Genomic DNA, 27,284 nt, shown 5'->3' on the forward strand with positions numbered 1-27,284 from the left:
ATAAAGACTCTGGAGATTTAAGCTGATATTCTGGTATGGATTTGAAGCAAAGACTCAGTGTGTGGAAGAGATGAAAATTTGACCTTCTGCTGTCTCTTAAGATGGCCCAAAAAAGTAGTAAAGAGTAGATTAATATGGGAAAAAGAAGGATACTTAGGCTTATTTTTTCTTCTTGGTACATTAATATGTGAAGCAACCACAGACAAGAAGGTCTGTTATAGCTAACAGCTACATTACAATATTTTATGTATACTGAAACAGAATATGGCAACAACAGCAATTGATTAGTGAGGTTAAAAGTAATTACAGTTCTGTTATGAAAATGGCTACAAGTTTAAACTTTGAGTGTACTTTAGAGAAAGAATGTAAATGAAAGGAAAATGAAATGGAGTCAGGGCAGAATAATTAAAATCACATTCTTTAACATCTTATTATCAGAATTCTGTTGTATTAGTTAATCAGAGACCCATCAGCAACTGGGGCAGTAACTCAGTATTGCATTGTAATTGTATAAATAGCATTTAACCAAGACTAAGAATCATGGTTTGCTGCCAGATTCAGATAAAATTTTCAAGTATATTACTTAGCATGTGAGGTTCTAAAGACCTTAACAATATATAACCTAACATCTAAACATCTTGAGATTTTAATTTGAATGTGGGTCCTATGTGTGCAATATTTTGAGAATGCATGGTTGTGAGACATGGAACATTTTCCATTCCCTAATAGAAGAGCCAGTGTTTTATATATCAATTCAAGCTTTTGTGGTCCAAGAATCTGAATTAGTGGGCTACTAAAAATAGCCAGTTATTTTGAAAAATATTGCTAGTTAATACTGTCCAGCTAAGGAACAAAGAAATGCTTTTATTCAATCCATTTAGAAAAACATCAGTAGTCACACCTGTATTGCATCTAAAAAATATTAACACTACAGTTATGCAAAAGCTTCCATTTTCTTTGCAAGTGTTTACTTTAGTTGAGTGGAGTCTAAGTCAAAGAATAAGGCAAAAACTGTCACCAATTTTAATATAAGAAATTTAACATGAAAAGGTTACTCAAGTTGACCAAGGGATGATCTTATGCTATGGAACAGCCTGCTTTAAGAAGATGATTTTTTAAAATTTGAGAAATGATTATATAAAAAATTCAAATTCCAGATAAAGGAGAGAGAAAGCATTCAGGTGTTTGAGTATGGTTACTCACTATTATTCCTGATGTCTTGAGTCGTGCTAAAATGGAGAGAAACCTTAGCACTTTTTAAGCGTATCTGACCCCAACGTGTTACTGCCTGCAGCTCTACGTTGTAGTTGCTGTTGGGTTGGAGCCCCTCCAGGACCACATAATTTTGGGCCTATAATAGAATAAATACACAAAGCAGTTATAATATTGCTGAAACACAGGCCTTTATTAAAAGCAGGCTTGTTATCTTAGGCACACTATTTTTCTGAAGTTAGAACACTCAAATATAAATTTCAGAGAAAAATTTACTTTCTGTAAAAGATTTCTTTAATTGGACTCTGTTTTTCTGTGTCATTTTAAAAATACTAACCTACTCAATGTTTGCATAATTTTGGCAGTTCCTTGGCAATTCCAAACCCATTGTTTAGGCAAAACCTAAGGGGTATTCTTCTATATAACAAGGTTTTTCTCTTATGCCAAAATCATTTTAGCAAAAGGAATTTAAGCACTTTATTCCCCAATTTCTGTGTCAGTAAAGCAATTGAAAACTTTTAGCTAGAGACGGACAGTCTGAAGATAGCTAAAATCCAACATTTAATACATTTGTCAATACATTCTATTTGTTTCAACTCTCAAAAATAAAAATTTAACAAACAAGCACCAACCAAAAACACCCTCTCATTGGAAATAACAGTTTTCCTGTAGAGAATGGAAAACAATAGAAAAAATACAGTTTCCAATGTCATGGAAGTGTCTAAAATGGGGAAACAAGAGATTAGGTTTATCATTCTCCAGTCAAAAACCAATACATCAAGACAAGGCACATGATATTGCAGAGTCCAGCCTTCTCAGTAGTCTAATATTTTATTTTGCCTAGATTTAATTATAAAAAGATCTTTCTAGTCCATATGCCATGTGGAAGATATTACCCCATGTTTTCCTTAGAATTCCTTGTGTCTTTTGACAGACAGTACAGAGTAAAAAAGATAACCATGTACCAAGGTAACCATCCCACATTTAACACTTGGGATGTTAAGAAGGGATTGTCAAAAAGCATTAAATAGTAATTATTTTTATTTGTTTAGTGCTGGCCTATTGACTATAAGTCTTGACTAACAGTGGCAATATTGTAGTCAAACTAATTCAATGTCTACCTGGAATGAATTCATATGGAAAACAGTATGACATTATTTGGGTTGGGCTACATCTAAAGGCAAAAACTGGACAAAAAATAATCTTCAGTGATCTTTAACAATTTAGATTTTTCCATCTTTCCTTTTTTTTTTTTAGTGCTCCTGCCTTTTCCATTTTTAGCCTAAGAGTTGCTACAATATTCAAATGACCATTGATTAGCAATAGCATCTGAGTGTCCTGAATCTCACTGGCCTTGCTGTGCAGTTTCATGACATACTGCAGAAGAAAAAGTACAAGTCAGGAATAATATGAAAGATATTGTAAGAGCCTGCTTTTTCTATAAAATACACCCTGTATTTCCCTACATTCAAGGTCAGAACTTGGTCTCAATTACTGTAATGTTCTATAATGGATCTTTTTTAACATTATTTGTATGTAGGAAGTATCCTATGCAAAGGTATTAAAGATCCAGACCAATTTTAAATTTCTCTGAGGTTTCTGATTTAAGGACCAGCTCGTAGAGAGAAGGCTCCCTGATATCTTTAGGCTGAAGCCTCTTTCCTCAAGGTCTTTACCCAATGTCAGGTTTCTTGAAGAACACAAACTTTTCTATGTAGCACAGTCCAATCCTACTCCTGTCTTGCAACAATTATTTTTTTAAAAGACAATAAAGAACTAACCTTCCTTTCTGTGCAAATTGACTTGCATAATTTCATCACACAGCCTTCGTTGCCTTTATTTCTATCAAGGTTTGGTGACTGAGGGACAGAGAGGGAATTGTGACCCTTTGACTGTCATTCATCACAGTGCAATGGGCAGCCAGAGCCAAAACACAGTGTTAACATTCTCACTATCAAAAGCACTGAGAATTAAGTTATGTCTAACTGACTTCTATTATTTCTATCTAATTATTTCTATTAACTGCTTTAAAATAATATGCAATTTGCATATGGATATCATATGACATGGATATCATAACAAAAAGCTTTCCAGTAAAGCAATATTTAATACATTATTCAAGAAACTCATAGGAACTTGCTGCTAAGGAAATATTGCCAGATCTTTGGTGCAGCAGTTTATTTAAAGAGTTTTGGGTATGTTTTTCCCTTGGACCTATAATGACTATTTAATGATCACTCTCTATGATAGTGTCACAAGATTTATTTGCAGAGTGAAAGAACAATGTGACAGATGATGTCAGGCTTTTTAAATAAAATAATCTTTAAGAAGCACTAACTGAATAAGGCTAAATTTAAAGGATTAACAGAATTTAACTTTTCCTTCATCTTTCCTGAAAAACCTTATACTATTTACCTCTATTCTAAGGCAGAAGTTTACTTGTCTCCCAGGGTTCAGTGTAAGAAAAGGATTGAGAGGCCAAAAGTGTCTATTATGGCTTCGTGATATTAAAAATTAGGACCACTACTTTACCAGTGGCTGAAATCATTGCAACTTATCACACATTTTATACTTACACTCTGTTTTGTGTCAGAAATAAACTGTATTTCTGTCCCATTTACTGATTTCTTTCTTACCCCATCAGTAATCTTCCTTCTCTTTTTTTTTGCTGGGATTACATATTTGCTGTACGTCCAGCTCCAGAAGACTTTGTAGTGGTGCACTGGGATATCAGGCTCTTCTGGAAGATCCCAAGTAATCATTGCATTCACACTCCCATCATTGTTTGCACTGATATTGGCAATCCTGATATTAGATGGAGCTGGTGGAGCAGATGGATCTGGAATTTAAAAAAAAAAAAAATATTCTAAGGTCAAAATTATCTTCAGCGAGGTAAAGATTATCTTCATCTCATGTATTTATGAGGCATTCAGGAGCTGGATTAAACACTCTAAATACCTTGAGGAAATTTCAGGCAAAGACTTCTCATACCTGATATGGCTTCTTGTAAATTCTAGAAATTCAAATTCTACTGAAATAAAAATTATGAGTTAGCATCTAGTTTGTCATTATTCTGTGTTGTTGATAGTTCACAAACATTATGAAGCTTTATAAAAATGCACCTGACTATCAGTTTCCCCTCTGTCATTCACTAATTTAAATACATAGCGAGTGTAAAACACTCAGGTTCTACAAGTGACCTTGTAGAGTCAGCACAGAACTGTGTGGCTGAAACACTGAATATTTTTTCATTGCCAGATAATTCTCAGATGATAAAATTATGTTTTGACACCTTGAATGTTCCTTCAAAATTCTAATATTGATATCTACCACCATGGGACATAAACATTTCCTTAGAATAAATATAATTAAAGCATAATGATATATTATGCCATGGTAGAAATCAATAGGATTTTTTTTTAGAATGTCAAACAGCAATTAGCTACCTCTTTGATTTATTTCACTATTCTGGTTCAATTCCTGGTCAATATCAACTGAGATAGTATTCCTTCAGTTGTCTTTGTGCTGACTCTAGAGTCAGGAAAGAGACATGAGAGTCAGAGGTTGAATATTCAGAAAAGATTCAATATTGAATCTTTTCCAGTATTGAATGTAGGTCCTCCCGGTGGACTCACTATAAAATATACTGCCCCCAAGTAATGTGAATCAATGGAAATTTTGCAACCAAGCTTCTGAAAGTCCAATTTGCTGTTTACCAGCTCCTACTTTTTAATCCCACTTTTTCATTTCGACCTTTTTTTAAATGTCTGTGGTAGACAAAAATTGGTGACAAAATATAAGGAAACTGCAAAAACAAAATTTATGTAGAAGTAAGCAGTGAGACACAAAACAAAAAAAAATTAAAAGTATATCAGAAGAGTAAAGGAAATTCATAGTAACTAAGACATGTTATGAACTTCTAGCCATATGAACCATCAATTATTTGCCAGAAATAAAACTGGAGGTGTGAGGAGGGAACATCAGACATTCATTTACTGTATGCTCTACCTTATATTATTTTATAATGGTAAATGAGCTGTTAAATAAACATGCCAGGCATACTAAATTCATCAGATAATCCCTACGACAAATGGTCTCACCAAAAAATTCCATCATTTGGTTTATAAAAAAAGACACATTCAGAATTAATAAAGACAGCATTTCTCTTTTAAAGATCAGCAGATGTGAAATAATGACTTGTTTGTGTTATTGAACAGGACTCTTGCTGCAATAACAATGGATGCTCCTGTTTCCTCACACATGCCATTTTAGTTAAATAGTAATGGATGTCCCTGTTTCCTCACACATATAATTCAACCTAACTTTTGGCCATAAAAGTTACAAAGCATACTCAAGAATTCTGGAAATTTAACATAGTTTCCAAATAGTAAGAATGCCTTACTTCTCACTTGTTTTTTTTAATCCACTAGCAAGTCAGTTGCTTTTATTTTTTCTGGCTTTGGAGAAGCACTGCTGTTACACTTATTTCCTTACCTGTGAAGTTGCCAACCACTCCATCTCAAAGTATGCCAAACTATTAATTCCAGAATTAAAGAAAAATTTAGCTAAACTGTTTGTACTATTCTCTCATACAATTTTTCATTTACTTCTATTATTTAATAAGTAGGTATAAAATGTAATTTAGGGACAATAACTATAAACAGAATCGTGGTTTATGTATCTAAGACCTTTATTAAGCATTCATCTTCACCGATTTAAAATGTTAGGGGCTTTTTTATGTTATATGGCATTATATTAGGGAAATAAAACATTTATAACCTGAAGTGCAACATGATCATATTACTGTAGGTGAATTATTCAGGTTACCTCCCAGAAGTACTATGCATCATGTATTATGTATACAAAACATATGGGATAAAATTAAAGTGTTTCAGAGAATATATCTTCCCAAATGATCAGATAAAAGCAAAAATAATTCAAACTGTAAAATAATTTGTCTTCATTCTGCCTCCACAAGAGATAGAAAGTCATTTAAAAAAAGATCTAAAAGTTAAATGAAACAGCTCTTCTGGACAAAATGTATTACATGATTAAAAATATTTTGAAGTTCTCTTCACCAATTTTTTGTAGGTCTAAAAGCAAATGACCAAATTTAGATTCTTTCTTTTCAAATGTTTGTATCTCCATTCCAGCAAAAGAAAGCAGTAAGGAAGAACTGAAAGCACTGAAACCAACAGATTGTTTCTTCTGAATTCTACAGCAACAGCACATCACCCTGTACTTTTTATACCTGCATAGTTTATTGAAAACATTACTTTATCAGTAACATGTCTTCTGTGCTCACTAGACACAGTCCAGTCAGCAGACAAAACACTGATTCACATTTGAAAGAAAACCTATTAGCATTTCTTCTTTTCTGTGTGAGAATACAAACATTGCATTAAAAGTTACTGGGTAATTATAGTTAAGGATAGAAAGAATGTCCTATTAGAAGGAATATACATGTGAAACAATACAGCAGTAGCAGCTATTTTCCCGAGTGCCCTCTTTCTTCAAAGACTCTTTTGCAAGCCTCTCAAATGTCATCCACAAAAATGCCTTTGAACAAGAATGGTGGTGGTGGTAGAAGACAGAAAGGAGGAGATCTGCAGCTAACAGACATGAAAAGGTGAGACATTGAAAGTAACACATTTTCTCTAAGAGCTTTATTAAAAATAGTAGACTAAGCTTAAGAAAATAAAAAGCTATAAAGATGTAAAATATCAAAGATAAACAAAACTTTACAGTTTTGCATTTAATCAACTGAAAAAAATCCTGTCTGTATGTATGAATGCATCAGTAAAATATTTCATGCATTTGGGGTGTATTACCTGAAATATTAAGACATTCAGTGAACATTTTATATCAGATTAGGATCCATTCCATATTAAGTGTTTCAATACCACTATATAATTTATTCATCCATTTCAAGATATTTCTGTGACACTCATCACTATTACAAGTGACAGAATGATCATTTTGTAAGTTAAGAATCCAAGAATATTAATTGTTTGTTCATTTGAAAAGATTTCATTCCACCAGCAAAGCAGACAAGTGAGAAGGAATAGCAGGGTAAGACAATGTGATCTCTGTTAATAGGAAGAAAAACCAAACAACCCCAACCCCACCTTCAAAAAGAACACCCAAAAAACCCCAAAATCCCTTAGGCCTCTCAAATAAACAAGAATCCAGAAAAATCAAAAAACTTGTGATGTGTTTACAAGCATTCTCCTCTATAATGCATGCCAGCCAGTTACCAGATAACAGATCAGTTGGTTTTTTCTGCATTATTGAATGGAAAAGTAATGTTTCTACACGGTGGTCTGTTATGTTATGTCCATGTAGATATTAAAAGGACTATACAACTTGTGCTAAAATACTTCAAGGTCTAATAACTGGTACTGAATCATAAAGCTTACACACATAAGGTGTTTGTTAACCTGACTATAAAGCTAAAGTGATGTTCTGCTGACTATAAACCTAACAGCAATTCTACTGTTAGTCTTCATATCCCTGTGATCCCTTTGACTGACTGCCCACATGTATAATTCAGATACACAGACATAAAATTACTGCAATGGAAACTGCTGCCAGTTTTTCAAATGTGAAGTACTGGAACTTTATATACATGAATTTATCTGAGTGTTAAATCAAATTCTTTGGTTTGCAGAAAGAGTGATGCTAGTTGCAGCTTTTCCTTTGCAGTTTATATGACAATGCAAATGAAATAGAAGTCATTCTATATATCCTAGAATTTGGCACAGACAGCTGTCCTCAACTCCAAAAAAATCCTGGTCTCAGCAGCCTGACAAGTAAATCGCTTCTCACTGCTAGAAATGATAGCTTCATTAGGTCAAGGCTGAAGCTGCTGTTCCAGCACATGGGGTAAGTACTGCATTTGTCTGGATTGTGTTTGGCTTGAGTATACCCAAAGGACTTAAATTCCTGTCTTGCTGGCTACTCAGCCATCGCAAGCAAAATTCTGTCTCCAGTCCCCAAAAGGGAGGATTTCTTGCTGCAAATAAAGGAAAGAAAGAAAACTCTCACATAATCACCATTTCACAATGCACATCTTCCCGCACTCACATTTGTAAACATAGTAATAGTTTATATTTTCCAAAATTCTTTAAATCAATAGAACCTGGAAACACTTTTGCATCCTTAAAAAACAGTGTGGGCAAGCTATACACGAGTCACGTCATACACTGCTGCAGTGCATCCACTTTGTCTTTCAATGTGGCAACTGCAGTGAAAACAGTAAATGATTTGGAATAGGTATGGGAGAGGGGGAAAATGACATCGGAACCAGAATTCTCATTCAAGCTGTAAAGGTGAGAGCAAGTGTGACAATAATTTAAACCTTTTTTATGGAGCTTTTTTCCTGCCTTAAAATAGATCTCCCATTGCTATCTTTCAAACATGAGACCTTCCAACTCTAAAAGTCTGCTCAAGCTGCTCAACAGACAAGTTTCCAACCATTAAACAGTTCCACAGCGTAAGCAGGAGGACTGGCTCTGCCCAATGGAAATGGCACACATAAACCAGCTGTGCAAGAGCATAAAAAAATCATTGGTCTCAAAGGAGCAACAGAAAGAATTTTATTGCCATGAGTGGGTGTCTGTTCTGGTTTTTCTAATGCTCAGTAACGTATGCATGAAATCACATCCAGCATGGTACTTATGGGCTGTGAAAATAATGTTGTCTGCTCCCTTTTGCTTGACAATCTATCCAGTGTAGGCTGGCAAGTGCCTTCATGGTGAAGATAAAAACCTTCAGCAGGGGAGGAAGGGTCAGATGGTTTGGGCTCATTGTGTTGATCTTCCTGTCTCTGGAAATGGCACGGTACCTACCTACAGACCAGTGAGGTAATATATGATAGAGAAATGCCTAACACTGAGTCCTAGAGTTAACTGAAGTCCCTGTTACCGAGAGTTCATTCTCATCACAAATCATAAAAAGCTAGGAAAAAAATAGCCTAAGAACGCTGAACCAAACGCAACAAATTAAAAATTGTATTATTAGTCCCAAGCAGCTTCTGACCAGTTAGGTTAGGCAGTGCCTGCTTACTGGAAGAAAAACACAGGTAGTTTTCATCCAAGGAGACTAATTTATGGATTGTAGGAACAGTTCTCTCCTGCTTCCAGAAGAAAGGAAACAGCTTGGAGAGAGCCAGTCTAAACATGAAGAGAAGGATATTTGTATCTTTATGGATCAAAAATGTTCTCTCAGGTATTCAGTTACCTTTATTTATTGCTGTTATTGCAAATTGTTGCCACTCAATTAAAGATAAAAGGGAAAGCACACAAAATTTAAAAACCCTGAAAAGAGAAGTGAAAATCTGCCAAAATAGCAGAAAATTTTGATCAATTTTAGCTGACAAAATCAATGTAGAAGTCCATGTGCACAGTCCCACTTATACGAAAGAATCCACTTTCTAGGTGTAGTACTCACTTAATTTTCCAGCCACTCCACCACAGACAGACATAATCCAACCCGTGTTTCTCGTAATTTTGGAATCTCATTTTGGCAAAACAAAGCATCACTTTATTCCCTGTGAAGGGTCATGTCAGACAAGCACATGCAAACCCTTCATTTCCTTTATAAAAAATAAATAAACAGCATTAAAAAAGAAGAGCTATGACTAAACTTTGAATATTTCAAAAATTCTCACCTGTGTCACTTTATTTATTATTTATAAATTAATGCCATAGATGAACACATGAGGCAGTGTAAAACAGCTAATAAACCTTCACCTCAAATGTTCACAGAATAAGAGCATCAAAATCTGCAGTAGATCAGACCACAAAACACAACTAGATGAAGAATGGCAAGTTGAAATCCTTGATGAAATACTCTTGTTTTCCTGGTTTTGTCTTTTTCATGACTGGGAAATTAAATTACTTTGGAAAATACGGAGCTTTATTTAGTGATAGAGAAGTTAATGGAAATTACCTCAGAAGACTCAACATCATTTTGAATAAAACAAAACTTTATTTTGCTGTGTCTACTTAGAGATCATGTTTTTTGCACTTTCAAAGACACGAAACAGTATAAAACAGTATTGTGGTAACCAGACAAGAATTCTCTCTCTGAGTAATTACAGCAGGTTTTTGAACGTTCCTCTTAAGAGCTTAAAATATTTAGTGACGGAGACTTTGTGGTGCCATACTTCTCCCTAGATTCAGATTAAATATCATATTTATCCTCCTTTAAAGAAAAAAACAAACCCAAATAATTTGCTATTCATTATAACTTATGAGCAATTGGTAAAAGTTCAGTATCTTGCGTGAGAAACTGTCTTAAGAATTCCTGTCATGTTTCCTGATCAAAGGGTTTATTTTTGAAGAAACCTTCTGCTAAGCCTGACCAAGATAATAATCTTCTCTTGGTCTTGGCACAACAGGGTGAAGTCAAACACTGATGTGAATTTCTGTCCATGCTTCACACAAACATAGCACAGAAAGGCAGCAAGTTTCCAAAGGTGACGTGCCAAAATCCCCTTTTCTTTTCCAAACTGGAGGTTAAATGCGCCTGTAGGAGCTCAGTAGGGGCCAGTAGATGCTGGCACTCAAAAAACTAGGCACATCTGAGCAGCAGTTTCTTGCCTCTCTACCAGGCAGGGCCTGCCACTTCCCACTGAGCTCCAAAGTAGTAATTAAATGTTAATGTGACACTGTAACTGTTACCACTCTGACTGCCTACCTGGGGACATGGAGGCTAAAAGATACCAATCGAAGCATCCCAGTATCATTCCCAGCAGTCAGCACCTAGCAGTCAGCATCTTCACATGAGTCACCTAGAGTGACTACACACTTCATCTGGCAAATACGACATCTTTATAACAACCACTGACAGTTCCACAGCCCCTAGAATGGCCAAATGAGCTGCCAGCCTAGGCTGACTGGGGCTATGAAGCTGATAGCTAACTGAACTCCCTGCTGCTTGTCTGACAATTCACAATCCTCTGCCAAGGGCTGGAGTTCAGATTTGAAAATAGTTATTTTGAGAGTTACAGAAGCCTTTTGAAGAATGCTGACTACATACTTTCTGCCATTATCAAAATTTTGGTTTATTAGGTAAGAGCATGCAGAGGTACTACTGACTCCCACTGCCCTTGTCACAAAGTCCTAAAAGTGCTCTCCACCTCCACTAGACAGCTGTGAGCAGTTTTCAAGGAGAGCAAGTGCTTCAGGGGTAGCTGCAGAGACCACAAGAGCACTCTGGTACTCATGTAAGGATTTCAAAACCACAAATTCCTGAAACACAAATTACTGCCAGCTGGAGGCTATTCTGAAGAAATACCCCTGTGTGCTTATCCTGCTCTTACACTGTTATCCAGAAACCCACCTCTGGCTGGGGTCAGGTTCTGGGCTGAAGAGACCTTCAGGATGACTTACCATGGACATTCTTATATTCATTAGCAAGGATGGTATTTTAAGAATGGCTAGCACACTCAGCAGGGGACGAACTTTTTTGAAAGTAATACAAGTCCTGCCTGAAAATGTCATGTTCAAGCCAAAACCTCAGTGCTACCATGATATACCTTTATGTAACTGCAGTAATAGTGCTTTCAAGCAGAATAGTTGGAAAATATTCACAAACTCAGTAAAACAACCATCAGTGATCTCAATTTAAAAGAAAGTTGGTGCCAGATTCAGCAACTGCTGTAGCTGCTGAAGTGCTGTTCAAGAAGTAAAGAGAAAGGTACTGCTGCTGAAGAGTCCTTACAGTAAGCTCAACACAGCCCAAAGGAACTGTACTATTTTATGTGACTCAAATGGTATGCTACTTAAGTATAATAAATTCTTAAAATAATACTTCTTTTATACATTAAAAGGTTTGTGGTCACAGAAGTAATGGGATAGCTATGCCGGCGAACCTTCCTACCACAAATATGGTTAGAGCACCAAAAAAATTATTAAGGCTAATAATAATAATATACTTATTCAGTAAGTGATTAAACCTTCCATACCAGCAAAAGTACTTACTTGCATCCCTTTATAAATACACCTCCAAAACGATTTTTTTCTAGGACTGACTATGGCCAAACAGCAAGCTAAAAGCCAGCACAGGAACCCAAAGATGGCAACTGCCTGTACTGCAAGAGAATGCTGTCAGAAGAAAGAGGAGGAAATACATTCCTCAAAGTATGCAAAGTTACATCAGTGTAAAGATTCTGTCACTACTAAAATAACAAGTCTTTCTATTAGAAACTATTTCTATCAGTAGAGTGAAGAGTGATGGAGCTCATTCTTCGGCACTGAAGTCAACTGCCATGGCCTGGCTATGCCCACATTATCAACTGCCTTTAAGAGAGGGTGACCACATCCAGATCACCTGTCTAATGGAAATAGTTTCTGTCCTGTGCTAACCCCTATACTACGCCTACAAGTCATCTGGGAAAATTTTTTTCTTCATGTTGGTCAAAAGCCCACCAGGGAGAGTGCCAGGAACTCCACAGAATGGGAGAACCATTTCTATCCATCCCCCAACTACCATTTACTTGTACAGAAATAGTTTTCAAAGTTATTTCATTACCCAAACAGTTGCAAAACCAGAACTACCAACAAAAATTCCTACAATACTTTGTGGATCATCAGGCATGCCTTTATAATGAACAGAAACATGCTGCTTTGTATTTATGCCGTTTTTTATTCCTAAGCACTTAAAATTAGTGCTAGCAAGGGGAAAGTTTTATTAAGAGGGTCCAAAGTTCCATCAAAACAATGCTGCTACGATTGTTTAGATACAGGCAACAAAACATTCCAGTACTCTACTAAACATATGATAATAACCTATTTCTCATAACTAAAAAGAAAAAAAGATAAACCTCTTGGATTAACACACTGAAACCCAAGTTCCTTCATGTTTCATGGTCAGGGTCACGTAGTTTGATACCAATCACGTGGAAAATGTTTCAAAGGAGTTTTATTCATGGAGACCCTTACTGATAAAAGAATAATAACACTTCAACTTTCAATTCATTTGCTGACTTCAAACAAATCTCACACCATTTCTAAAGTCAATGGCAAAACTACTCAAGAACCCACCTGTTAAAAACCTTCTGCCACAAAAACAGGCAGATCAGGCTGTGCTCCAGGTGTGAGTGAGAGGAAGGTGAGTACCAGAACACTTGAGGGAAAACTCACCTTTGGAGGAACGGAAGTGCTTGCTGGGTGCTGTGAAGCCCCTCGTCCCGTGCACATTCACAGCAGCCACGCGGAACTGGTACCACCTGCTCGCTCGGATGTCCGGCAGCCGAACTCGCTCGTCCGTAGTCTGGTGGGGAAAATGTCACACTTACATTGGTTGTTCTGGTTACCTACCATCTGCTGTGCCACACCAGTCAGTCTGGCTGAGGACACACTGGCATCACAGGCTGTATGCAACCACCCCACCTGACTCCAGCCATCACTCTGCACTGCAAAGCATTTACAGCTGTGAATAAAATCCAATTTTACAGTGCATTGCAGGTCTCTTCTGGAAAACGCAGCCTTTAGAAAACTGGTGAAGTTTTAAATTCACAAAATTAGTTTTGCAGTTATCACAACCTTCACCAGTGTTTAGGGTCTAACTGTGTCAGGTGTTGATGTTTCAGGGAACTCATTGCCCCAGGTCACAGGACTGATTTCTTCAATTCTCAATCCTCAGAGAATTAGGGGTCCAAAATATCTTAATGAAATCCACTGCTGTGAGAATCCATTTTTTCTAGGTCACAGGAAACACAAAATTCTCAGGTAATGAATGTAAGCCTTCATCACATCTTTGGCACTTATGTCAAAAAGACACTTACAGCCTTAACTCTTCCCTGAAGACCTTTCTCAGGTCATAGGAGCTGACCTTTTCTCCAACAACACCTACTGAGATTGCCAGTGTCATGAGTTCAATTTCCAAATTCTGCAGAGAGAACCACTGAAATGTGGCATAAGCATAGATACACTCTGAACCTTTTCAGTAGGAAGTGCTTTACACATTCTTATTCTGAGCCCTGCCTTCCTCTGTTTTTTTACCCCATTAAACTTTTGAAGAGCTATGTTTTGCATTTTTTCTTTTTTTTTTTTCCCCTAAGGTACAAACACCAGAACTGAACACAGCCTCCTGGTAACCACCGAATCACTTCCAAGTACAGAAGATGTAGCATTTTTGTAGAACTCATCAAAAACACATCCACTCAGAAATTTTACTTTTACAATTACCTCTCAATTACTCAGTTTTCAATTTACTTTAGGATGTCATGTTTACTACATTTTGATTTAATTTTTTAATCAAAGTAATGCACGAACCTGAACCAGATGTCATGTATATGTCTAAATATATTACACAATCATTACTGATTCCCTTTACTGACCAAACATGCAAGCTCATTAAAAATGCCGTTATATCAATTTATTTTTACAAGCTCTGTTCTATACAACTTCAAGAAGCCACCTTCCCTGTATAAGATTCAACATTACTTTTAGTGATACCAAGAAGTTCCCAAAAGAAGGCACAACATAATTTCTGCTTTTTGCTTCCTTTCAAACCTGTGTAAGAAACTAGCAGCTGCTGATATAATTCAGATAGCCGGAAACTGAGGAATTTGCTTCAGCTCTCCAGCAATGGAATTTTTAGAGCCCTGACAAATAAAATCTGTAGGTGCTATCCTGAACTTAGTCTCTTCATCTGGTGACAAACAAAATTTAAGGAAACAGGTATCTCATTTGTGTGTGAATGTAAGGAAAAGGGAGCCTTTCTAAACCGTATTATTGACTGCTCTCAGACTGCTAAGTGTTGTAGACTCTGAGCCCATCATATATTGCCGCTACTCAGAGTCCTTCTCCATTCAGACTACCATATTTGTCTTCTCAACTTAAGCAGGGATAACAGTCCTGACATTGCCTGCCTCATCTCCTTTCCTTTTTCAACTTTTATGTTACCTGTAGAGTGAATTATCCAACCAAGGTTTCCCCCAGGGAAGAAAGAGCCTACCTGAATCAACTTTTGTTATTATTTTCATTTTATGGAGCACTCAAATGTCATTTTTTTCCAAGAGCCAGGTCCACATACTCAAGAACTTACAAATAAGACACAACCGTGAACTGAATATAAACTATTGCTATTAACAGAAAAAACCCCAAGGATATATTCAGGCTACTGCTGCAACTGAAAACAGGACCTGGACCAATATCTAATAATAAATAACTAGTTACAGTTTTGTGGGCTTTTAAAAACACATTTGCTGAACTTTGCTACAAGGCAAGCCTAATCTGAATAGACTTGATCCCAAATTCCTCAGCTCAGGAATCTTGCTTGTCACTGGCATCAGCTCAGCTATTCTGTTGATTAAAAGAAAGTATTTCAGTTGTGTCAGTTTCCTGTGGCAACCATGAAATACTGAAAAATCAAATAAACTGTCCATCCATAATGCCAAAATTATTTTAAGTTATGAACGTGCTTTGGGTCTATTACTTCCATCATTTGTTTTGTTGGCCAAGCTCCTGCTAAGCTCAGTGGCATGCAGGAGGTCTACCTCCAACTCACTCCCATGACATAAACTACTTTGGCACCTCTAAGTATCCTTTATATAGAATTAATAAATTTCAAGAAAGAACTAAGTACTACTGAGATATCTTACACTACCTTAATGCTATATCTAGTTTTTTTGATTTTGTTTAATTGCTTTAGTTTATTTATTTCTCACTACTTAAGCATGTTTGGGGTTGCAATCATAATATTCAGAGTCCTTTCAACATCTTTCACATTAAAACCCACTAAAAGCCATGCTGAATGGTACTAAATAACTAATGGTCAAATTTCATCACACACCTAAAATTCTGTCTGAATATGAAAGAAAAAACCCAACAATTCTATTGAATTTTTTGAATGCGAGCATTTTTTTTTAAAGAATCATAAATAAAAGACAAAGAAAGAAAAGATCACCACTCAAATCATTACAGGATCATAATTACTGTTTATTTTGGCTATGCATTACCCATTTACTTAAAAGATGAATGTTTGGAAGGTAGCTTCAAATCCTAATAGGCATTTTATTTGGAATAAAATAATAAATGAGTCCTTGGACAAAATAACTGGCCAACATGTCCACCTTCAGTATCACACAAAGTTTAACGAAGACAAGGGAAGATCCCTATCAATTACATTAGGATACAACTTCATATAAAACCAGCATGTAATCTTAATGTCATAACCTGGACAATATACATAATAGCTTGACATTCCTTCTCAGAAGCTCATTTTAGGTCCAAGGGACAACAGGACACCTCCAGTGGCCAGAAAGAAGAAAGAGGTTGGGCGTGTGAGAATCTGGCTGAGACTTGCCTAGAGCTGCTCCATTTAGGAAGCACTGAAAATTCTACTCCTCTTCCAGCAGCTCTTAACTGTTTAAATCCTGAGCCCTTTCCTGTAAGTAGTCCCCTCATCCTTGTCCTTCAAAAGGGGATTATCTGTTATTGTCTTCAACATACCTGCAGAAATCTCCCTCTGCTGCTCCTACAACTGAATAATGATTAAAGTATTTGCCCAGAGCACGGATGACCTATCTTCAATCCCATCCTTTGTATGAGAGGCAGGGGAAGATATTCCCTAGAACCTTGGTTGGTGCATGCTATTTACAACTAGAACATGTTATATATTTACACGCAAACTGTTCCTTGGAGACAGAAAGGCTGAAAGTTAAAAATTATTGTAAGAGAAAGATGGGATTGACTAGGACTGGGAGGGAGAAGAAACAGAATATATGACCCAGCAGCATAGCGGTCTGACCATTCAGGTGGGATTCTTGTGTCAACACTACGAAGGGGTTAATATATGTAAAAAATTGGTGCACGAAAGTCTTTGCAGCAAAGCCTTCTACAGAGGACTCTCCTCTATCCAAGGATTACAGTAATCAATGGACTGCTTCACTGCACTCATTCCCTATTTTTCCCCACTATGAATCCTGGACTCCTTTCTGTAGTGCAAAGGTTTAATAGAAATAGGAAAGTTCAGCCTTACCCTGCTGAGTTCACAGCTCTACACCTTTGGAAACAACACAGTGATATAAGAATTTGCCTTTCAGAGAATGAAGGGATACCATCCAGGGTATCACAAAAGCTGAGTTTATGTTTCCTCTGACACAAAAGAAATCTGACAGTGCTGTATCCACTACTCTATCAAAGGAGAGCAGACCTGCCCTATTTCATGTGAATGCAATCCCACACAAGGTGGGCACTCTCTAAGACTGCTTACCAAAGCCCCTCCTGGGACATGGATAAAGAAACCTTTAGTGTACAGGACTGGTGATTAGCTCCAGCAGGTATTTCTCACTGTCACGGGCTGAGAACTTTCTTGTGATCCTCAGAAACAGAACTTTAGGTGTTTCAGAAACTTTAAGTTTTGAAAAAGATTAGCTGTCCACAGAGTTTAGACAATTGCAAGGTGGAGCACTAAGGACTGTCAAAATCAAGATATCAGTAAATACTCTCCCTTATTTGTTTCAGCATTGAACTGTACTAATAAATGTACTCACAACACTGTGCCCATATGTATATAGATATATGTCTGTGTGTGTATACATGACATCCATTCACACAATGGAATGTGTTCTGTCTGAAAAGAACTGATCTGCCGTATTTTAATTAACTTAATGACATTATATTAATATGATTAAATACCTGAATTTCCAATGTAAGCAGTAATACTACTATTTTTAGAGAGAATTAGAGCCAAATGGAATGGTAAGGTTGTTCACAAGACATACAGTATTCCCATAGGATAATGCAGCAGTTCCTGCTCAGGTGGCTAAATCCTAAGTTATAGTAGTGTAGGAAATTTCACATAACACTTCGGACACCATACATACATCATAGCCAACTTGGCCAACTAGCATCTTAGATACCACAGTTTTTATATTAACCAATGGAAATTAGTCAAACAGTTACTTATATCAAGTTTTCCCCAAAATGTGCATTAAAAATACTAAAGTAAAAAAATCCCTTCCTCCTGACGTGAAAAATAACTAAAATTGTTTTCAGTGTGTTTTCTATCCTTGTATAATTGGAGAGCAAAATAGACTGAGCCTTCTTCCTTAAAAAGAAAACATAAAAATGACACAACAAACACAGCACAATATAATAAAAAGCTTTTTCAAAATTATTGTTTCAATACAAAGTAAAAGTTTCTGTGAAACATGAGAAATTACTTACAAATTAGATCCTGAAAAGGCAATAGAGAACAGCAAGGTTTTTTTGAAATTTAAACAACTTAAAGTTATTGAAAATTATAGCCCCATTTCTTCTTGGACAGACAACAAAAATAAAATATTAGATGAGGAACTCTGATAAAATATCATGAAATTTCTTGTAAGAGGATGCAAACAATAACTTTGCACAATTATGCTACATATGGGGACAGGCATAGAGAAATTCAGATCCTCATCCACAGCCTGTTTGATCTTTGATTGCTTTTTACACGGTCTCTGGCTTAAGTTGCAGAGTAACGCAAGAGCCAGAATCATCTCCCCTGGACTGAGATGCTCTAGGAGTTCTCAGCTGAATGGCTGAGCTCTTCTCAGCCTTTGCCTATAATTAAGGTCTGATACCCCAATGTTTTGGAATCATACAAGAAAAAAATCTCAGTTATACAGACAAGAAAAGCCTGGAGGCTGTGCACACAGTCACTTTAGTTAGACTGGATATCCATCCTTGTTGCTGATACTACAAAATAAATTCTATCACATTTATTCTATGAAATGAATTTGATTGCCTGGTGGGATGTCTAAAACTACAAACACCATGGAGGTACACCACTCTACAGAGACAGAAATTCTGATTACTAGCACCCTTCAAGGGTGCCCAGCCTCTATGTCCCATAAGGTACACAAAGTTCACAATGCCAGTCAGGCATCCTGAAGTGTGCTTTGAACTGACATCCCCAGTGGGGTCCATCACACAATCAAATTTGTGTCTCTTGTGATGCAGAAGGGACAGGGAAGTTGTCAGAAAGATGTCAGTCAGAGGAGGCTTCTCCTGCCACAGTGATTAACTCAGATCCTTCTGCCTGCATTCACCAGATGCCAGGAGAGGCAGCTGTCGGGGTTCTTACTGCTCTTGCGCAGGAACATGTTTCTGAAACACTCTCTCCTCTAGATCCACTGCAAGGCAGGGGTTCATGTATGTTCAGCTACTGTAGAGTATATATAGCTCATGTTTCCAAAAATGTGCATGGGGTCTGTTCCTGGGATGAGAAATAGCACAGCACTGTGTTCCCTTTGCAGCCTGGATTCACCAGCCATAACAGCTGGGCTTCTACAGTCTGGCACACACACATGGTATGGTAACAGTGACGAATAAGTTGGATCTGGCACGTTTTTGCTACTTGGTATTTTCCTTGTAACAAAGGCAGGAGGTTGTTTCCTGGAATGGAGAAGGCAGGTTCAAGACCTGCACCTTCAGCTGAGAGATAATGAGTCACTGCGACTTGATCAGTTTTGGAGATGCTCCCTTGGGCTTGCACAAGCAAAGTTTCCTGCCAGGGTCTGCTCCAGAGGGCTTTTCCTGAGCAAGACACCAACATAGTGACAGCTCCCTCTAGCACCACACTGAAGGTAAGAAATTCACTTCTGAGTGTTCAGTGTCACAAGCTTGACGTTATTGTAAGACAGCATTTTCCTACACAATGTGAATTGAGAATGAACACAAATTGTCACGGAATTTAAATCCCTTACTTTATTTTGCGGATGGTTCTACTTATTCTCCCTTTCCTTTTTTTTCCTCGCTATAATGACATTTTGCAGATCTTTTCAAAATCAACATTTTACTTTTCCTGTCAGCGGGGATGAGGGTGAAGCAGTAAGATAAACGATTGGAATGCTGCCATACAGGTGGACTGTCAGCATGGCAAAAAACAGATTGAAACTGGGAAGGAACTAAGTGAAAATTCATGCTCTGTTGGCTGCTTCTCATTAAGAAACATTTGCTCATGAATCTCGCATTTTCAGTCCGGATTGCACTGAGTGATAAGAGCATGACATCATAGACTCTACTGAGTTGGAGAGGGTCACACCTGAAAAAAACAACTTTACAAACGATAAAGGTTTTAGTCTTTTTTTTTCACTCTTTTTTTTGGTTTGGTTTGCTTTTTTTCCAAAGATAAATAGCCTTTATACCAGCTGCATTTCTTAACTTTTGACAAGACCCAAGCCATGCCACGGACACTGTGCAATGAGTCCCACTGGCCTCAAAAAGACTATGTCTCTTATGTGCTTCCTTGAATGGATTTTGGTCTCTAATCCTACATTTTTCAAGAGATTTGTGACTTTCTGATCCATGTCACTTACAAAGAACTGACCTGTGCCACAGTTTGCCAGTTCGTAGCATCATCCTCACTTGGATGGATTCCTTGATTCCACCTTCTCTGAACAACATAGATCACAGGCTCAATGGAAATATTGAATTTTGAAGACCACTTCACCTCCAGGTCTCCAGACTGATGTTCTACGAATTTTAACTCTTTCCGGGGTTTCAGTGGAACACCTGTAGTGGGATTGTACAGACAAAAATATATGAGTAATTTACAAGATACGATTAAGCCATTTGTAGATGAAGCTGTATAAAAAAATAATTTAAAAAAAAGACTGTTTGTCAGAGAGAAGGCCAAAACGGAGGAATGATAAGCATGGAAGTTCCAGAAGTGTTCACAGCTAACCCATCTCTGCTGACACTAAACTTTGTTTTTAAAAAAATCTTCAAAATCATTTCTTTATTTCATTAAAAAACTAAAGGATGTGAAAGTCATAAGTTAAAACTGACTTTACAGAAAACACTTCCCAAATACAGCTGGGACGAAGATCCCTTTGATCGCCAGCAGAATCATCTATACCTGTTGTTCAGTTTTTCACCCAATTTATCCTTAAATACATCTAATAACAAAATTTCCACAGCATCACCTAGTAGTCTGTTTCACTACTTATCCATCCTTGCTACAAAAAGCTTTCTCACTACCTTGTTTAGTCTCCTCAGCTGCATCACAAACTCAATACCAGTCCAAGTTGTTCATGGATCATGGGGAACAGATTCTTTCTTTTATCTATGAAGAAGCTTTTCATGTACTGCAAGACTGTTATTATGCTTCTGAATGTTTTCTTCTTCAGTCTAATAACCACAGTGCACTCTATTTCCCTTTAAAATCAGTGTTCCCAGACCTCTGTTCACTCTTGCAGTTGTCTCTGGAGACTCTCCAGTTGCCCAACAGCCCTTCTCCAGAGTCAAGCCTAAAACTGGATGCAGACTGTGTCCAAGCTCTTAGCAGCGCAGACCAGTGAAGCGTGATTATTTCATACATCTTACATTAATCTGATGTACTTAAGAAAGCTGTTTGCTTCTCTGTGGCTGCATGATCTTATTGACTCACATGCTGCAGCTGTACTGCCTAATGTACTGCTCTCCGAAGAGCTAGGAAAGGTAATTCCAAGACATCTTGGAATAGACAGATCTAACGTATATTGTCGAACTGTTGCATTTCAGAGAAAAATATATCTTCTAAAAATATTACTGTAATTTCTCATTACACAGTGACACCAAAGGACAGTTATTTCTGTTCTTTATACTGCCAGTAATACCACCTTTTTGAAAACATCTGCAGTAGCTTGAAGGAAAAAACAACCCTTCAAATTTGGCATCTTTTGATTAAATCAACAAATCAAGTGTCAAGATACATTTCTCTAGACAGATGTTAGGAACACTTATATTTGAGTGTGCAGCATTTTTTCAATTGAGAATATGTCACAAATAAGATTTCTATGTTGACATATAAACCTTCTTAGCAAGTTATCATATACACTTTAGTTATTTCGTTGTTTCAGTGGCTGTCCACATAAGGCCAGCTGTATATATTGGTTAGATAAATTGTTTCCTACTCAGTCTGCCACAGATGACTGAGTACCAAAATTTCCTCAGGTGAACAACTTTTATATTTTAAGAGATCTTCTTATAAATCTGAGTATACAAGTAGCTCCAAGCAAATGAAAATGATCTTGTAGATCTTCAAGAAACCTAAGGTCCACCTGAAAAAAGTACAGTATCTGAATTTGGTTATCACAGCAGTTTAGACCCTGGATATCCTTCAACAGCCTGAAGTCTTAATCTAACATAACGAACATGACTTTGGATTTCCACATTTGCAAATCCTTCTTTAGTTATGATACACAATAATCCTACAATCTGCATGTTAAGAAAACTTCCATCTGCTTTGCATTAGGGGCAGTTGGATTCACTTGATTGCAAGTATCTCGGCCTCTCCGGTGTTACGTAATCGCATGCAGATGGAGAGCGGAAGCGCAAACAATGAGAGCACAGTACAAGTGCATTTGAAAATACTTTTGTAGAACCAGCACCATCAGTTTAATATCCAGATGTGAAGATCCAATTACTCTTCAATGTGCCTTTTATTATTTTAAATGGTCAGCTCCTTTTTTCGTGCTGGAACAAATTAGTCCTCAGTCAGCAGTGCTCCAAAGTCTCCATTAGTCCAAAGTCTGCAGTGCTTAACCAAAGAATTCAAATCACTGATCACTGTATGTGTGCAATAGCAAAGTCCAGGAAAAATGTTTCTAAAGGTGTCTTTCAAACAGCACATCCATCTCTGTGCCATGAAAAATAAGTGCACATTGGTCTGTCATGAAAACCTGTATCTTAAACATTGGTTCCCCAGAATTCCATGGAGGGCTTTATAAAGGGTATGTCCACGGCATCACTACAATTGTAAACACAATTGTGCAAGGACTCAGAGATGGACACTTTCAAAACTGTACACTATGTTTATAATACAGAACTATTTTTCTTTAAGTATGAAAACAGTCATTGTTTATGGGTGACCATCTGACCCCAGTTACCCTATCATAATCTTGCCACATCATCAGATCCTTTGAATGTCCCAATCTTCTCTTCACAATTTACCTTTTTTTACACAGATCTGCAGAGACACTTTCTCAAGTCCTTCACTAGTTGAGACAGTGTAAAGAAGGGGGATGAGGCCAATGACAGAAGACTAGGAGAGAACATTTAATATCTTCACTAAAGGGACATAAATATGTGAAGACTACATAACCAATTAGTAATATTCCCAACAGAGATGAAAAAATGCTTGTTACATTAATCCAAAAACATTTGTAATATGTCCTTGTGGTAGTGTACTTACATGAATTTTTTTTTAGGATTGGACTTTAGCACTCAGTAGCAAATTCAGTTTGGAAATCCAGCAAATCAGACAGGAATTTTATATCTGCTGCTGTAACTAATCTCCAGAGCCTGATCAACAGTAAAACTATAGAAACTTCTGTAGACTCCTAGATTCAATCTGAGTTCATTTTCAAGCTGTGAGTGCTGTCAAAATGATAAGAATAAGTACTGAACTTATTCACTAGATCTTAGTCATGCTTGCAGAGTTTGCTCTTCCTTAGTGACAGGAAGGTCATTTACCCCTGGAGGAAATGAATAGCAAGCCTGCTCCACTTCTATTTGTCTTTTGTTGCAGAAAGACAGGTTGAAGAGGCTAATTAGCTGAATTCATCAGCCGAGAAGGCAGTAGGGTATTGAGCTTGCCCTTCCTCTGCAAGACATATATGCTCTTACAAGCCAGCACCTCCTGCAGATTGGTGATAAGATGTTAGGGAAGGTTAGTTCTGCTCCCATTTAATCAGGCCAAACAGAGGAAACCTTCCAGTGTGCAGTTACAGAATGTATCGTATCGTGTCACGTGCTGTGTCAGCTCCAGCAGAACTTAATCTTGCTCTATTTGTTTGTTTGTTTTTACCTTTTCCAGTTGTTACATTTACTGGAATGCTTTGTAGTTGTGGCATGGAGCTTGATCATGTAATCATTGCATGATGTAATGTAAATCATTACATACATAACATGAATGCCTGTTTACCACTCAGGTCATTTGTCTCAATAAGACAAAATAAATAAATAAGTGATTCATTTTAATAACTTTCATTTTGAAAGGTGCTATCTCCTGGTGTGTACTAATTCCTTATAGTTTTAAAGGGGCTGCTCTAAAGAATCATGCAAACAAGAGAGATTCCCTTCTGGACACACTGAAAAAAATTTACTAATATTTTAGTTAAAATAATGAACTTAAAAATAAATTCACCATCTTCTTTACCTGTTTTATCACATTTCCATCCACAGATGGAAATAAGCATGGATTTGGACCTAAGCCTGGAGCTTAGATCAGAGTTCTGCTGATTAGGCTCCCACAGAGAGTCCACGCTATCTGATTAATAAGTGCATTACTGAATAATATTTACTTTTTATCAATGACATAAGAAGAATTGATTTCTAACAAAAACACCAACTGTGGGAATAAGAATATGCTGTTCACAAATGCTTATTTTTCTGCGTTAGGAGAACATTTTTCAAATATTTCCATGTATAAAGCTTTTTTAAATTCCAGTAAATTAAAATCTGGAATTTGTCTAAGCAAAAAATTTCTTAGCTTATATGTTCTTTTCAAAGGATGTCACAGAAGAGGTTTTTTCACCAAATCTCAGGACTCAAATCAATTAAAAATGTTTGAATAAGATTGCCTTAGATTTAAATAATGAATTTATATATATATATATATCGATATTATAATCTCTCACTATGTTGTTCTGTGTTGATTTCTTCTTTTACCAGATTATTTCACAGTCCCTACTTGGTAGTCCCATCTGCTTGCCTTATAGACATAAATGTTTTTTCTGATTAATAGGACCTGAACTGTCTATCATTAAATATTTTCCTGCTATATTCTCTCTCATCTGCATCAAATTAAGTGAGATTTCACCTAAATTGATAAAGTTTCTTCTGCTTAAGATGACTCATCATAGCCACACATTTACATTCCACAGATTTCCAGACATGGGCTTCACAAAGGGGAAAAAAATCAGAAATTTAAACAACATTTCTCTGTAGCTTTCCACCCTGTCACTGTCAGCCACCTCTCTACAGGCATCTCTCCTTTTTCCTCCCATCCATACAAACTCCCAGCAAATGGAAGCCCTGGTTTACTAGGAGACTTCATTATGGCCTGAAGTTATTAGCCTAGTATGAGTACATATTAATAATCCATACCTTTGTACAGATTTTTTGGAATTTGGCACGTATGACCACATCCATTGGAACAGCATTTCTTCACTCCAGAACATTCAATATCAGCTTCACAGCTTTCAACACAGGCAGCTGCAAAACCACTGGCTTTCTCAGGTGCTGGGCAGTCCCCTTGCTTCACAGACAGGATGTACTTAAGGAATTCACAGCTAGTTAAGCATTCATAATTCTTCTTGGGGAAAAGAGGCTAAAAGAAAAACAGACCAAGTGTATGTTTTCAACAGGAACAACCAAAAAAGAAACCCCTAAAAAACCCAACCAAACCCCACCAAAGAAAAAATGTCAAAAATTTTTCCAAGACCTCCTAAAGGATTATTCAGATTTTCAGCTTTTGCAAGACTATCCCCGAAGATTTATATACTCAAGCCACTTCTAAAAAAGCATTTCAAGTAGAGAATGATGAATTCCCTCAAGTAAGACCACCATATTTAATGGAACAATGTTGTTTATATCTGCCAACTTTCCCTTGTTTTCGTCACATTGACTGGCTATAAAGTTGCTCAACGACAGATTAAAAACATTCCCAAAACAAAGAGGAAGCAATGGTCAGACAGTCTGCTTTTTTTGGACTACCCCACATTCCTTCTTCGTATTTTACAACATTTTCCCCACAATATCTGATGTAATGCCACTCTAGATAAATAAGAGAAATCTTGTTTCATTATACTGTTTGAACTAAGTCGGCTAAGAGAAGATTTTGCAGCATCTTTATGTTCTTGCCAGCGTATTAGTAATTGTATAATTCTTCATGGAACTGGAACTGCATTTATGATAAAATTGTCAGCAGAAAATACAAATTAAAATAAGCTTTAAATATATGGATTAAAGATCAAAGAAAATGCTACTTCCTTGAGAAATCTACTCCTAGATATTTAAGAAGACATTTCAATGCATAGACATTTTACAGCATATGTAATACACAGAGGTTTGCAAGGTCCACTCAAAACAATATTTAAAATAGTATCTAGAACCCTGGGAGAATATTGTGTGTGACATGGAAATTACATCTCCTCTTTGTTTACTTTAGTGCAGAGCCAGCTAAAGTGATTCCATCAGAATAATTGTAACATGTAATTGGCATTGTCTGTAGCTGGCCTTTCTATACTAGAGCAACCAAAAACCTTCCAGCCCGACAAATGTCGTTTACAGGTTCCTAAGCCTATACAGGAGGTATAACCCACTCTCTATCCAACTACTCATGTAACTTCTGAAGCTCCTTCCATATTCAAATGTTTCACTTTCTTGTTTTTACTGTTCCCATATTTCTGGCAAAATGAGGAAGACTCGGCTATTACAGAGGCCTAGGTGTTTCACAGCCTACTCATTCTCTAAAGTCAGTGTGGCCCAAGAATGTACCCCTACATTACCTCTCCCATCTTTTCATACAGAACCGTCCAGAATCTTTGAATCAGGCTTTCAAGGATGGATTTGGGTGCTACAGGCTTGACCAGCCTAAATGCTGCAAAAACGAGCACTCTATGTCTCTTACTGACCCCAGTGATTCTTGGACATGCACTCCTGCTGTTTCCCAATTGGAATGCACCTGATGCCATGGTTATCCAGTTAAAAAGCTAAACGAGCAGCAAACTGAATTGATAGGAAAAAAAAGGAATCAGATAAACTGTCCTTCACACATAAGGTTCCCTTTAACATTCAGTAGTACACTCATTTGGTAGATAAGAAGTAACACATGAAGCAGAGACTTTGAGAAACACAAAGCTAAACTGTTGCTTCCAGATTTTTTACAAAATACAAAAAGATTGAAAACACTCTCAGAGGAAAACAGCCTCGTTTAACTCAATGTCTATGGAGTATACATGAGTCTGAAAGAAAAGAAAGTGGTCCCAGGCTTTTGTGTTTGAAGCTAATTTCAAATCCTAAAACATCACAAATTTGCAGCTACTTAATTAAAAATGTTATAGCTCCCTGAGGCATAATACGTCCTCA

General features: G+C 36.9%; 1 protein-coding gene across 1 annotated transcript in view; it reads right to left on the reverse strand.

Annotated features, from left to right (window-relative positions):
• ANOS1 (anosmin 1) overlaps positions 1-27,284 on the reverse strand; it is a 134,559-nt gene that overhangs the window by 34,485 nt on the left and 72,790 nt on the right. Inside the window, exons 4-8 of the mRNA XM_048328853.1 lie at positions 25,302-25,524; positions 20,539-20,723; positions 13,362-13,491; positions 3,849-4,051; positions 1,204-1,351 (exon numbers count right to left, since the gene is read on the reverse strand). Coding sequence (XP_048184810.1) covers positions 1,204-1,351; positions 3,849-4,051; positions 13,362-13,491; positions 20,539-20,723; positions 25,302-25,524 — 889 coding nt within the window. The remainder of the gene's footprint in view (positions 1-1,203; positions 1,352-3,848; positions 4,052-13,361; positions 13,492-20,538; positions 20,724-25,301; positions 25,525-27,284) is intronic.

This window comes from Corvus hawaiiensis, chromosome 2, assembly GCF_020740725.1.
Source record: "Corvus hawaiiensis isolate bCorHaw1 chromosome 2, bCorHaw1.pri.cur, whole genome shotgun sequence".
NCBI classification, from domain to species: Eukaryota; Metazoa; Chordata; class Aves; order Passeriformes; family Corvidae; genus Corvus; species Corvus hawaiiensis.